Below are 15,509 nucleotides of genomic sequence, written 5' to 3'. Positions count from 1 at the left end.
GGGCCGAATGGCCTGATTCCATGCTGTAAACATCCATGGCTCTATGACTCTATTCAGCTCATCGAGCCTGCTCTGCCATTCGGTACAAGCAATGGCTGTTCATCCACATTAATGCCTTTTCCCTCAGGAAATCTACAACCATTTATGTCATCGGCATTTAAAAATCTGTCAACCTCAACATACTCCATGACTGAGCTTCCAAGGGACTCGGGGATCGAGAATTCCAAAGATTCACAATCCCCTGAATAAAAAAATATTTTCCTCATCACGGTCCGGAATGGCTTCCTCCTTATTTTGAAATTGTTCCCCCTGGTTCTAGACTCCAAACCAGGGGAAACATCTTATGTGCCTCTTGTCATGTGAGAGTACATTTAAGAAATGGGTGGTTATAAATGGGTGTGTAGGGCAGCATGGTGGCACAGTGGTTAGCATTGCTGCCTACGGCGCTGAGGACCCGGGTTCGAATCCCAGTCCTGGGTCACTGTCCGTGTGGAGTTTGCACATTCTCCCAGTGTCTGCGTGGGTTTCGCCCCCACAAGCCAAAAATGTGCAGGGTAGGTGGATTGGCCATGCTAAATTGCCCCTTAATTGGAAAAAAATAACTGGGCATTCTAAATTTTTTTTTTTTTAAATGGGTGTGTATATAAATATCTGTAGTGAGAGTACCTTTAAGAAATGGGTGTTTACTACTGCAGTGATGTCAGAGAGTGGGTGGAGCTGGACTGTTTGTCAGCTTTTTACTTTCATTTTAGGCCGTTTGCTGCAAGGTGTGTTTTAGTTTCGTTTTCAGTGTTGGAGCTGAAGCCAGACAGAGCAGGTGCACTGCTGTTCTCTCTGCCGTGAAAAGACTATCTCTTGATTATTTGGTGAATTCAGAATTATAAATGTTCTCAGTAGTGAATGTAAACCTAATTTGCTTCTGGTAAAAGGTGTTTTAAGTCTTATGGATGTTAAAAGGAAAGCTTAAAGGATTACTTAGTGTTGTATTCTTTGGGGCTTGTATTTGAATTGATGGTTGCTAAGATGTTCACTGTATGTTTTAACTTGAGTTCATAGAATAAACACTGTTTTGCTTTAAAAAATACTTTTCCATTTCTGCTCTACCACACCTGTAGAGTGGGCCGTGTGCTCCCCATACCACAATCTAGTGAAAGTTGTGGGTCAGGTGAACTCCATGATACACTTTGGGGTTCTCTAATCCCTGGCCCATAATATTCTACCCTGTCTATCCCTTTAAATACTTTGTTGGTTTCAATAAAACCACCTAATTCTTCGAAACTCTTAGCGAACACAGGCTCAGTTTCCTCTATCCTCTCTACCCAAGACAGTCCTGCTGTCCCCAGAACAAGTCTGGTGGTCATTTATTTCAGTCCCTCTCAGGCAGAAGTCTTACAACACCAGGTTAAAGTCCCATAGGTTTCAAATCACTAGCTTTTGGAGCACTGCTCCTTCCTCGGGTGAATGAAGAGGTATGTTCCAGAAACATATATGTAGATAAAGTCAAAGATGCAAGACAATGCTTTGAATTCAAGCATTTACAGGTAATCAAGTCTTTACATATTCAGAGATGGGGGTAACCCCAGGTTAAAGAGGTGTGAATTGTCTCAAGCCAGGACAATTGGTAGGATTTCGCAAGCCCAGGCCAGATGGTGGGGGGGGTGAATGTAATGCGACATGAATCCCAGGTCCCGGTTGAGGCCGCACTCATGTGTGCGGAACTTGGCTATAAGTTTCTGCTCGGCGATTTTGCGTTGTCGCGCGTCCTGAAGGCTGCCTTGGAGAACGCTTACCCGGAGATCAGAGGCTGAATGCCCTTGACTGCTGATGTGTTCCCCGACTGGAAGGGAACATTCCTGCCTGGCGATTGTCGGGCGATGTCCTTTCATCCGTTGTCCCAGCGGCTGCATGGTCTCGCCAATGTACCACGCTTCGGGACATCCTATCCTGCAGCGTGTGAGGTAGACAACTTTGGCTGAGTCGCACGAGGATGTACCACGTACCTGGCGGGCAGTATTCTCACGTGTAATGGTGGTACCCATGTCGATGATCTGGCACGCCTTGCAGAGATTGCCATGGCAGGGTTGTCTGGTGTCGTGGTCGCTATTCTGAAGGAAGGGTAGTTTGCTGCAAACAATGGTTTGTTTCAGGTTGCGCGGTTGTTTGAAGGCAGGTAATAATAATAATAATCGCTTATTATCACAAGTAGGCTTCAATGAAGTTACTGTGAAAAGCCCCTAGTTGCCACATTCCGGCGTCTGTTCGGGGAGGCTGGAACGGGAATTGAACCCGCGCTGCTCTCTTGTTCTGCCAGCTTACAAGCCAGCTATTTAGCCCAGTATGCTAAACCGGCCCCTGTAGTGGGGGTGTGGGGAGGAGTGGGGAGGACCTTGGCAAGATGTTCATCTTCATCGATGACGCGTTGAAGGCTGCGAAGAAGATGCCGTAGTTTCTCCTCTCTGGGGAAGTACTGGACGACGAAGGGTACTCCGTCAGTTGTGTCCCGTGTTTGTCTTCCGAGGAGGTCGGTGTGGTTTTTTTTTGCTGTGGCTCATTGAAACTGTCGATCGATCAGTCGAGCGCCATATCCCGTTCATTTGAGGACATCTTTCAGCATCTGTAGATGTCTGTTACGCTCCTCCTCGTCTGAGCAGATCCTGTGTATACGGAGGGCTGATCCATAGGGGATGGCTTCTTTAATGTCTTTCGAGTGGAAGCTAAAGTGGACGCCCTCTCAGGCATAAGGGGACAAAACTGCACAGAATGCTTCCAATGCGGTCTAACCAAGCTTCTATACAATCGCAGAAAGATTTCCCTACTCCTTTTGCGACAAAGGCCAACATACCTTCCTAATTAGCCTTCCTATTAGTTTGCTGCACCTGCATGTTTACCTTTAGTGACTTACAGACAAGGACACCCAGGTACCTTTGTGCATCTACCCTTTCTAATCTCTCATCATACTCTGCTCCTCCTACCAAAGTGGATTACCTCACATTTGTCCACCTTCTTTTCCATCTGCCATGTTCTTGCCCGCTCGCTTAAGTCTGTTCAAATCCCCCTGTAGCCGCTTTACATCTTCCTCACAACGCACATTCCTGCCTAGTTTTGTCTGATCCGCAAACTTGGAAATATTGTGTTTGGGGCCCCACGTCCAAATCATTGCGATAGATTGTGAACAGGTGGGGGCCCCCAAGTACTGATCCCCATGAGTCGCAACCTGCCAATGCGAGGACGACCCTGTCGTAGCCTACACAGATCCTATTGGGTAGGGACAATTGGTTGCCCCATGGGTCTTGGGGAATGCGAGCTCTCTTGACAAGGGGGCGGGGCAATTGTTAACCTTTTTGTTGTATAAATAGAAGCGGCCAGTCAGGTACAAGCTGGAGAAAAGACCAGTGAGAAATTACTGATGCTGTGTGACTATTAGTGTCAATAAAGTTACGTTTTGTTTTGACTCACAAACTCGTGTTGGACTCTTCACAAAAGACCCATTTATCCCTACTCTCTGGTTTTCTGCCTGTCACCCAATCCTTAAACCATGACAGTTTTGCCTACTATCCCATGTGCCTCAATTTTGCTAATCAATCTCCTGTGGGGAACTCTTGTAGCCACCTGGGGTGACCACTGCCCAAACACAAAATGGAAGATTGCAAGGAATGCAGGGAAAATGGACATGTTGTAAAAAGAAAGCAGCTTGCAGAGCGCTTGTATATTTGGATTGCTGCAGTTTGGCTGTTGCCGAAACCAGACAACACTATGAAAAGAAACAGTTAGCATATTAATGAGGCGATACCGGGCGATCCCCAGGCACAAAAGAAACAAGTTAACACTAATCGATACATTAAATGGAAGGCCAGACTTTTCGGTGCCAAAGAAGCCCAAAACAATAAGTCCCAAGAACCGCCCCAGTGATCGAGCAACTGCCCCGTTATTGGGAAATTCAAATCAATCGATTGGGAAGATACCCAATCGATTGCGAGAGTATAGAGGGTCCGCCCAGGTGGGCGCCATATCCCGAGATGAGTATAAGACAGAGACCCCGACCCCAGCTCTCTCTCTCTCTGCCAGCCTCTCCTTGACCAGCCAGCCCTCCCAGCAGAACACCGTTGCAGCAGAAGAACCTTGAGGAGGAGAGGTCTGGACAGCAGCCGCCAACAAGTAAGTCACAACGCACGCTACGGGAATAGACACTCCTGACCCCTTTAGTCCATAACTACTGGAAGCCTGCGGACCCAGGACAAAGCTAGAAGCCGTTGTTCCCTGATCCGGCAGTCCCCTTATCCAGATAGGTATTTGGCCTATTAGTGGTAGGATTAGCCTAGCCTTATAGTTTATATGCATGATTAGTAGATTATTATAATATAATAAACGTGTCATGTTTGAACTTACTAATTGGTGTATGGATTTATTGCTTTGAACTTGACCTTGAAACTTGTGGTGGTATCTTAACGATACCTGGCGACTCCAAAGCTAAGTAATGAAACAGAGCCAAATTGAGTGTTAAGCACACTCACCCAGAACGAGCAACACTCTATCAAAAGCTTTCTGAAAATCTAAGTACACATCATCCACCAACTCCCTTTCATCAATTCTGTTCGTAACATCCTCAAAAACTCCCAACAAGTTTCTCTAATATGACTTCCCATTCATAAACCCATGTTGACTGTGCCCAAACAAACCATTATTATCCAAATATTAATTTATCACACCCTTTATAATAGATTCTAGCAAATTCGCTACTACTGACGTAAGGTTAATAGGTGTGTAGTTCCCCGTTTTCTCTCGCCTTCCCTTCTTAAATGGTGGGGTGATATTTGCTAACTTTCAATCTGCAGGAACCATTCCAGAATCTTGAAAGATGACCACCAATGCATCCACTATCTCCATTGCAACCTCTTTCAACTACTCTGGGATGTAGGTCATCAGGTCCTGGGGATTTATCAATCTTCAGTCCCACTATTTTCTCCAGTGCTATCTTCTAACTAATACAGATTTTCTCCAGTTCCTCATAGACCTTAGACCCTCGGATCTCCAAGTTCTGGGAGATTTCTTGTAGCTTCCTCAGTGAAGACAGAAACAAAGTAATCACTTTGCTTCTCTTCCCGTTCTTTATCCTCCATCATGAATTCTCCTGACTCTGCCTGTAAAGGACCTACATTTGTCTTAGCCAAACACATCCTCTTTACACACCCAGTGAAGCTCTTACGGTGCATTTTTCTGTTTTTTGCTACTTTACATTGATATTCTATTCTCTCGTTATCAGTTTCTTGGTCCACCTTTGCTGTTTTCTAAGATGCTCCCAATCGTCAGATCTATTGACAACTTTATTGGCCTCATCTTTTAATCTTATCCAACCCTTAACTTGCTTTGTTAGCCATGGTTGACTAACTTGTCTTTTTGGGTTTGTGTAGCTTGAAGAATTGTATTGTTGCTGTAAACCATCCAATAGTTCTTTAAAGATTATCTATTGCCTTTGTGGGCAGCAAGGTGGCCTAGTGGTTAGCACAACCGCCTCACGGCGCTGAGGTCCCAGGTTCGATCCCGGTTCTGGGTCACTGTCCGTGTGGAGTTTGCACATTCTCCCCGTGTCTGCGTGGGTTTCGCCCCCACAACCCAAAAATGTGCAGAGTAGGTGGATTGGCCACGCTAAAATTGCCCCTTAATTGGAAAAAATAATTGGGTAATCTAAATTTATATTTAAAAAAATCTATTGCCTTTGTACGGTGATACCTTTTCATGTCGTCATGTATTTTCTCAGTTCACCTCAGTCAACTTGCTCCTTACATCTTCATAATTTCCCTTGTAACATCCTGACTTCAGGTTGAAAGGCCTCACTTTCAAACAGAATATAAAAATATATACATATTATGGTCACTCTTCCCTAAGAAAAATCCAGAGGGCCCCAGGCTAACGTTCTGTGGACGACACGGGTTTGAATTCGCACCATGGCAGCTGATGGAATTTAAATTCAATGAATAAAATCTGGTCTCAGTAATGGCGACTGTGATCATCGATTGTTGTAAAAAAAAACCATCTGGTTCACTTATGTCCCCTTTAGGAAAGGAAATCTGCTGCCCTTACCCAGTCTGGCCTACACGTGACTCCAGACACCACAGCAATGGGGTTGACTCAATTGACCCTCTGAAATGGCCGAGCGAGACACTCAGTTCGAGGGCAATTAGGGACGGGCAACAAATAGAACATAGAACATAGAACAGTACAGCACAGAACAGGCCCTTCGGCCCTCGATGTTGTGCCGAGCCATGATCACCCCACTCAAACCAACGTATCCACCCTATACCCGTAACCCCAACAACCCCCCCCCCCCTTAACCTTACTTTTTTTTAGGACACTACGGGCAATTTATCATGGCCAATCCACCTAACCCGCACATCTTTGGACTGTGGGAGGAAACCGGAGCACCCGGAGGAAACCCACGCAGACACGGGGAGGACGTGCAGACTCCGCACAGACAGTGACCCAGCCGGGAATCGAACCTGGGACCCTGGAGCTGTGAAGCATTTATGCTAACCACCATGCTACCGTGAGGCCCAAATGCTGGGCCCTGCCCGGCGAGAACCACATCCTGACAATTAGGAGAGTCAACTTTCTGCTGAGGGCAATGAGCAAATAGATCTTTCTCCTGCTCCACCCCCACCACCCAGCCTCAGGCGTTCTCTGGAAACCCTCAAAAAAGGTGAAGTCATTCCAGTCGAGGCCCAGTTTTGAATTTTGAAGCCTTTGGTCGGTGAAAGGGGAGACTGAAGGAAAAGCAAGTAAGATCCCGGGAAAGTGTTGGGCTGGAACCAGAAAGGCTATTCCAGCCTTGGTGTCTGCAGGGAAGATATTGCGGAGATGCGAGATGGAGCGATAGCTTGGAACAGGGTGGACAGAGAGAGAAGGGGAGGAAAGAGAAAAAAAGAGGAAGGAAAGGAACGAGTGAAAGAGAGGTGGAAGAGAGAGAAAGGGGGGCATTGCAGAGATGCAGGGAGGAAGGGCAGGCAGGGGAGAGAAGGAAGGGGAAGGGGAGAGAGATGGAGACAGGGGGGCAGAGAGAGAGAGAGAGAGAAAGGGGGGGAAGAGAGAGAGAGAGAAAGGGGAGAGAGAGAGAGAAAGAAAGGGGGGGAGAGAGAAAGGGGAGGAGAGAGAGAAAGGGGGGAGAGAGAGAAGGGAGAAAGGGGAAAGAGAGAGAAAAGGGGGGAGAGAGAGAGAGAGAGAGAGAGAGAGAGAGAGAGAGAGAGAGAGATAGAGGGAGAAAAGGGAAGAGAGAGAGGGAGAAAGGGTGGCGAGAGAGAGAGAGAAGGGGGGAGAGAGAGAACGAGAAAGGGGAAGAGAGAGAGGAGAAGGGGGAGAGAGGGGAAAGGGGAGAGAGAGAGAGAGAGAGAGAAAAAGAGAGATGAGGAAAGGAAAGAGAGAAGGGGATGGGGAGAGAGAGAGGAAAGGATGGAGCAAATGGGGAAGCAGAGAAAAGAGAGAGAGTATGAGAAAGAGAGTGTGAATGTGTGTGTGAGAGTGAGTGGGTGTGAGAGTGAGTGAGAGAGCAGGACCCCACCCGCTCCAGCGCCAATCTGAAACACCGTAGGCCTCAGGCCCCAGATTTCCTCACCTCCCGGCTGGTCAGGATGTGCCTCGCCAACTTGACTTTGGCGAAGTTTCCTTTCCCGATGGTCCTCAGCAGCCGGTAATTCCCGATGTGGGGCTGCTCGTCGGTGCAAGAGGCGATGGAATTTCGGCAGCGCGCCCCCAGGGACCGGCTCGACCATGTGGAGCCTCTCTCCGAGCGGTTCTCCATGTGTGAGGAATGCTGAGGAGACAAAAGGGGTGACAGGCAATTAGTGACCGGTTAGATCCACAACCGCCTACACAGTGTCTCAAGACAGGACACCCCAGGTCAAACAACAACGTCCATGTAACAAAGCAAAACCTTCCAACCTACATTCTTCCTCAAATAAGGAGACCAAAACTGGACACAATACTGCGATGTGGTCTCACCAACACTCTGATTAGTAAGTTTGTGGACGACACAAAGGTTGGTGGAATTCCGGATAGCGATGAGGACTGACAGAGGATACAGCAGGATTTAGATCACTTGGAGACTTGGGCGAAGAGACGGCAGATGGAGTTTAATCCGGACAAATGTAATGCATTTTGGAAGGTCTAATACAGGTAGGGAATATACAGTGAATGGTAGAACCCTCAAGACATGTGTTCTTCAAAGTCGGGGGCGTGACCCGCGGGTGGGTCGCGGGCGTGTGTCGGGAGGGTCGCGGACCTCTTGTCCGCGGTGCTCCTGATCGCGCAAATCCCCGCGCAGCAGCCGACTTTTCATAACTCTGGCTGCAAGTGGCCACGAACATGTTGAAAAAAAAATTAGGCCGCATGCGCGCACGATGATCGGCACGCATGTGCCTTCTGCGAACATGTAAAATTTGGCCACATTGCGCATCGATAATCGGGCACGCATGCGCAGTGCGGCCGCTATTTTTTTTAAAACGGTTGCAGCTTTTTGTTTTACAAGTTCTGTCGTGGTTTTTATTCATTTATTTTATTAATTTAATTTTTATTTTTTTCATTTATTTTATTCATTTTATTTTTTTACAAGTTCTGGGGAGTTTAATTCATTTTCTTTACAAGTTTGGGGGGGGTTTATTCATTTTTTTCATTTATTTTACTCATTTTATTTTTTATTTGTTTTTACAAGTTCGGGGGGGGGGGGGGGGGGGGGGGGTTATTTGATAGAATTTTACAGGAGAAAAATGCAGAACTTTGGACAGATGGAGACTCCATACTTTCCGACACCGGAAGGCTTCACCTTCATCCAACAGGTTCCATTGGAGGAGCGTGTCCGAGGGCCAAAGGGACCCAAAACCATTTCCTCCATTTTTGTCAGCAGCAAACAAGGTAAGAGAAAATGGCGGGTCACACAGGTCGGCCGGCGTGGGTCGCAAAGGTCGGCCGGCGTGGGTCCCAATGGTCGGCCGGCGTGGGTCCCAATGGTCGGCCGGCGTGGGTCGCGAAGGTCGGCTGGGTTGGGTCGCGAAGGTCGGCCGGTTGGTAAAAACAGGTCCCCGGAAAAAAAGTTATAAGAACACTACTCAAGAGTATTGACAGTCAGAGAGATCTAGGTGTACAGGTCCACAGGTCACTGAAAGGGGCAACACAGGTGGAGAAGGTAGTCAAGAAGGCATACGGCATGCTTGCCTTCATTGGCCGGGGCATTGAGTATAAGAATTGGTAAGTCATATTGCAGCTGTATAGAACCTTAGTTAGGCCACACTTGGAGTATAGTGTTCAATCCTCGTCATCACACTACCAGAAGGATGTGGAGGCTTTAGAGAGGGTGCAGAAGAGATTTGCCAGGATGTTGCCTGGCATGGAGGGCATTAGCTATGAGGAGAGGTTGAATAAACTCGGTTTGTTCTCAGTGGAACGAAGGTTGAGGGGTGACCTGATAGAGGTCTACACAATTCTGAGGGGCATAGACAGAGTGGATAGTCAGAGACTTTTTCCCAGGGTAGAGGGGTCAATTACTAGGGGGCTTAGGTTTAAGGTGCGAGGGGCAAGGTTTAGAGGAGATGTACAGAGGGTAGTGGGTGCCTGGAACTCGCTGCCGGAGGTGGTGGTGGAAGCAGGGACGATAGTGACATTTAAGGGGCATCTTGACAAATACATGAATAGGATGGGAATAGAGGGATACGGACTCAGGAAGCGTAGAATATTTTAGTTTAGACGGGCAGCATGGTCGTGGCAGGCTTGGAGGGCCGAAGGGCCTGTTCCTGTGCTGTACTTTTCTTTGTTCTTTGTTCTATACAATTGCAACAACACTTCTCTACTTTTATACTCCAGTCCTTTTGCAATAAACATGAACATTCATTTGTCTTTTTAATTGTATGCTGTACCTGCACACCGACTTTCAGTGATTCATGAACAAAGGCACACAGATCCCTCTGCCCAGACGCAGAATCTGCATGTGACCAGGGATGGGAACTGAAAATCCAATATTTCGGAAGGACAGACAAAAAGGGAAAGGCTGTGGGGTTGCAGCGCTGGTTAAAGAGGAAATTAACACAATAGTGAGGAAGGATATTGGCTTCAATGATGTGGAATCTGTATGGGTAGAGCGGACAAACACTAAGGGGCAAAAGATGTTAGTAGAGGTTGTATATAGATCCTCAAACTGTGGTGGCGATGTTGCAAATGGCATTGCGAATCTGCGTTCAGATTGGGCAAATCAAATTAGTAACAATACTGTAGAGGTGGAATCCCTGAAGTGTATACAGGATGATTTTCTGGACCAATGTATTGAGGAGCCAACGAGAGAACAGACCATCCTAGGTGGGTACTGTGTAATGAGAAAGGAATCATTAGTAATCTAGTTGTTTGAGGTCCCTTGGGGATGAGTGACCATAATATGGTAGAATTCTTCATCAAGGTGAACAGTGAGTTAATTGATTCTGAGACTATGGCCCTGGACCTCAATAAAGGTAACTATGATGGTATGAGGCAAGAGTTGGCTATGACGGACTGGGAAACATTACTGAAAGGAAGGACAGTGGACAGGCAATAGGAGGCATTCAAGGAACGAATAGGTGAACTCCAAAAGTTGTTCATTCCTATTTGGCGCAAGAGGAGAAAGGAACTGTGACCAAAGGGAAAATTAGAGATAGTATTAGATTCAAAGAAGAGGCGAACAAATTAGCAAGAAAAAGCAATAGACCTGAGAATTGGGAACAGTTTAAAATTCAGCAAAGGCAGACCAAGGAATTGATTACGGGGAAAATACAATTTGTAAGTAAGCTTGCGGGAAACATAAAACTGACTGTAAAAGTTTCTACAGGCATGTAAAGAGACAAAGATTGAGAAAAACAAATGTAGGTCCTTTACAGTCAGAAGGGGGTGGAATTCAGAACAGGGAAGAAAGAAATGGCTGAGGAACTAAATTCGTATTTTGCTTTTGTCTTCACCAAGGGAGACATGAATAATGTTTAGGAGTTTCTGAGAAGCACCAGTTGCAGTGTGGAGCTGAAGGAAATTAGGATTAGTACAGAAATGGATTTGGGCAAAAAGAAAATTTCGGGCAATATTTTTTGTTGAGTTTTTAACATTTTGTACATAAAAAAAGAAAGCACACCCCATCCCCCAACAGAACGAGGACACAAGGAACCACCCCACAACATCCCCCCCCCACCCCTCAAAACTCTACTCCCATCAACCCCCCTCCACTCCCATCCCAAGCAGCTGATGATGACTAACTCTTTGAAACCCAGAATGAACGGACGCCATCTCTTAACGAACCCCTCCATCACCCTTCTCAAAGTGAACTTCTCAAGGAATTCCACTAAGCCCCCCCCCCACAGCCATACTGAAGCAGAGGCCGGAGAAACTGACCTCCACCCCAACAGGACCCGCCTGCAAGCAATCAATGAGTCGAAGGCTGAGACATCCACCTCTGCCCTCGTCTGCACACCTCGGGCAGATCCGACACCCCAAATATGGCCCCCCAGGAGATTGGCGACGTGGTGCTGAAGGATGAGCCGCAAAACTGCCCCCCCCCCCCCCCCCCCCCCCCCAGGTGAAGATATGAACAGGAATGGCTGGTCCCTGCCCTCACCGCTTACACTCATCCTCCACTTCCTCAAAAAAACAGGCGCATCCTCAACCTCGTTAGATGTGCCCTGCGCACCACCTTGAATTGAATGAATTCGAATCTCGCACACAAAGTCGTGACGTGCACCCTGTGCAACACTTCACACCTCACCCCCCCCTCCTCCAGCGCCATCCCCAACTCCTCCCCCCCACTTAGCCTTAATCCCCCCCAGCGGTACCATATCTTCCTCCAGAATCTTCCCGTAAGTCCCAGAGGTGACCCCTTCCCCGCTCTCCCTCCATGTCCGCCACCGACGGCACTCCCTCTAATAACGAGGAGGACGGCATCATCGGGAACGTCGGAAAGGGCTTCTTTGCCATATCCCGCACCTGCATTTACCGGAAAGTCTCAGTTCGCGGGATCCCAACCTTCTCCGTCAACTCCTCCAAACTGGCGAATCTCCCCTCCAGAAACAAACCCCTTATTCCTACCATCCCCTTGTCCTCCCAGCCCCGGAACCTCTAACCGGTTCAAATCGGTGATTTGCACAGATTGGCACCGACTCAAAATGTTGCCGAAACTGCCTCCAAATCTTCAGAGTCGCTGCCACCACCAGATTGCCCGAGTATTTCCCTGGGGATAACAGGAGTGGTGCCGTCACCAGCCTCCGCAATGCCGACCCCCTAACGCGAACCCCCCTCCACCTTAACCCAAATTTCCTCTTCGTCCCCGCACCATCTCACCACCAGTCTGAGGATGCGAGGTAGACCATTTAGGAATGAGATGAGGAGAAATTTCTTCACCCAGAGAGTGGTGAATCTGTGGAATTCGCTACCACAGGAAGCAGTTGAGGCCAAAACATGGTATGTTTTCAAGGAGGAGTTCGGTACAGCACATGGAGCTAAAGGGGTCAAAGGATATGCGGGGGTAGGGGGGGGGGGGATGGTACAGGTTACAGAGATGGATGATCAGCCATGATCAAAGTGAATGGCGGAGGGCAGCATGGTGGCGCAATGGTTAGCACAGCTGCCTCACGGCGCTGAGGTCGCAGGTTTGACCCCGGCTCTGGGTCACTGTCCGTGTGGAGTTTGCACGTTCTCCCCGTGTCTGCGTGGGTTTCGCCCCCACAACCCAAAGATGTGCAGAGTAGGTGGATTGGCCAGGCTAAATTGCCCCTTAATTGGAAAAAAGTGAATTGGGTACTCTAAATTTTTTTTAAAAAAAAGTGAATGGTGGAGCAGGCTTGAAGGGCCTATTTTCTAGGCTTCCATGTCGCAAGGAATGGATCTGTTGGTCAATAGCTGGGGTGTGTGTGGGGGGAGGGGGGCGGGGAGAGACAATTCATGTGGTGAAATCTCCAGGAATACATTTAATTACAATTGGCAACCACTAGCTACATTACATAGATACATAAATACATAGATACATATATACATAGATACATAAATACATAGATACATAGAAAATAGGAGCAGGAGGAGGCCTTTTGGCCCTTCGAGCCTGCTCTGCCATTCATCGCGATCATGGCTGATCATCCAACTCAATAGCCTAATCCTGCTTTCTCCCCATAGCCTTTGATCCCATTCTCCCCAAGTGCTATATCCAGCCACCTCTTGAATATTTTCAAAGTTTTAGCATCAACTACTTCCTGGGGTAATGAATTCCACAGGCTCACCACTCTTTGGGTGAAGAAATGTCTCCTTATCTCTGTGCAAAATGGTTTACCCTGAATCCTCAGACTGTGACCCCTGGTTCTGGACACACCCACCAACGGGAACATCTACCCTGGCTAGTCCTGTTAGAATTTTGTCCAGTCCTGTTAGAAATTTATAAGTCTCTATGAGATCCCCCCTCATTTTTCTGAACTCCAGCGAGAACAATCCCAACCTGGTCAATCCCTCCTCATATGACAGTCCCGCCATCCCTGGAATCAGCTTGGTAAACCTTTGCTGCACTCCCTCGAGAGGAAGAACATCCTTCCTCAGAGAAGGAGACCAAAACTGCGCACAGTACTCCAAGTGTGGCCTCACCAAGGCCCTGCATAATTGCAGCAACACATCCCTGCCTCACACTTATCCAAATTATCCTGCATCTGCCATTGATTTGCCCACTCGCCCAACCTGTCCACATCATGCTGTAGGATCCCTGCATCCTCGTCACAATTCACCCTCCCACCTAATTTGGTATCATCTGCAAACTTTGAGATGTTACATTTTGTTCCCTCATCCAAATCATTAATATATATTGTGAATAGCTGGGGTCCCAGCACCGATCCCTGTCGTACCCTACTAGTTACTGCCTGCCAATTTGTTAATTCCTATTCTTTGTTTCCTCTCTGCCAACCAGTTTTCTATCCACCTCAATACATTTCCCCCAATCCCATGTGCTTTAATTTTGCGCGATAATCTCTTTGTCAAACAGGGCTGGTTTAGCACAGGGCTAAATCACTGGCTTTGAAAGCAGACCAAGGCAGGCCAGCAGCACGGTTCAATTCCCGTACCAGCCTCCCCGAACAGGTGCCGTAATGTGGCGACTAGGGGCTTTTCACAGTAACTTCATTTGAAGTCTACTTGTGACAATAAGCGATTTCCATTTCATTTCATTAAAGTCCAAATACACCACATCGACTGGCTCCCCCTTGTCGACTGTACTGGTTACCTCTTCAAAGAATTCCAGCAGATTTGTCAAGCATGATTTTCCCTTCATAAATCCATGCTGACTCTGACTGATCCTGCCACTGCTTTCTAAATGTTCCGCGATAACGTCCTTGATAATGGATTCAAGCATTTTCCCCACTACCCATGTTAGGCTCACTGGTCTATAATTCCCTGCTTTCTCTCTACCTCCCTTTTTGAATATCGGAGTGACGTGAGCTACCCTCCAATCTACAGGGACAGTTCCAGAGTCTATACAATCCCGGAAGATGACCACCAATGCATCCACTATTTCCAGAGCCACCTCCTTAAGCACTCTGGGATGCAGATTCTCAGGCCCTGGGGATTTATCCTCCTTCAATCCCATCAGTTTTCCCAGCACCATTTCTCTACTGATGTTGATCTCCCTCAGTTCTTCCCTCTCACTAAACCTTTCATTCTCCAACATTTCTGGGATCTGATTTGTGTCCTCATTTGTGAAGACAGAACCAAAGTATGTATTCAATTGTTCAGCCGTTTCTTTGTCCCTTATTATGCATTCCCCTGTCTCTGTCTGTCGTGGGTCTACATTTCTCTTTACCAATACTGTCTACAGGTTAAAAAGTGCGTCATTAGCTGTGCGGCATTGATATAAGCCTTGGGGTCATGAAGGGTGCTACATAAATGCAATGTTCTTTCTTTTAGCTGCCTTCCGGAACCTCCAACATGTTAAACTCGGTGATCTGGTCGCCCCGACATCATCACTATTCGAGGCAGCTCACGTCAGGTCGGTGCAGCCAGTTTAACCTGGAAAGACGATCGGAATCGCACGAACCTTGGAACGTAGGGAAAAAGCAAGCCTCAGACGCTTCGCACCGAGGCTGTTCCGGAGACATTGTTTGGCCCCGTAAAACGCAAAGCCGGCTACATCCTTGCTCTGCAATGTCCCCTGTGGCCGACAATCCCTCCGATTCTAATGGACCAAACGCTCCTTCCCCCTCGGGCTGACTTGTGTTCCACAACACTTCACAAAGCCTGCCTGACCCTGTTAGTTAGTTTTGTAAGTGTGGTAGTACGACTAGGGGTATTACGGTACCTGGGGGTGTGAGCTGCCATTGGTGCAGAGGGCTCGCTGCCACCCCCCCCCCCCCCCCCGCCCCCTCCACCCCGGACCCTTAACCCATCAGTGGGCTGATGTGACCATCAATTCACTCGTGACGGAGAGTTGAAGTGAGCAGTGGTTTTAATCAGCTGGAACTGTCCCTGCCTGCGACTGCTCTGTACTGAGTGCC

The 15,509-nt window shown here is 47.8% G+C and overlaps 1 protein-coding gene across 1 annotated transcript in view; it reads right to left on the bottom strand.

Annotated features, from left to right (window-relative positions):
- mark4 (microtubule affinity regulating kinase 4) overlaps positions 1-15,509 on the bottom strand; it is a 134,891-nt gene that overhangs the window by 76,976 nt on the left and 42,406 nt on the right. The window contains exon 2 of the mRNA XM_038785999.1: positions 7,604-7,801. Coding sequence (XP_038641927.1) covers positions 7,604-7,801 — 198 coding nt within the window. The remainder of the gene's footprint in view (positions 1-7,603; positions 7,802-15,509) is intronic.

This window comes from Scyliorhinus canicula, chromosome 27 (genome assembly GCF_902713615.1).
Source record: "Scyliorhinus canicula chromosome 27, sScyCan1.1, whole genome shotgun sequence".
NCBI lineage: Eukaryota > Metazoa > Chordata > Chondrichthyes > Carcharhiniformes > Scyliorhinidae > Scyliorhinus > Scyliorhinus canicula.
The sequence above is the reverse complement of the archived record's forward strand: the minus strand, read 5'-3'. Positions and strand labels throughout refer to the sequence as shown.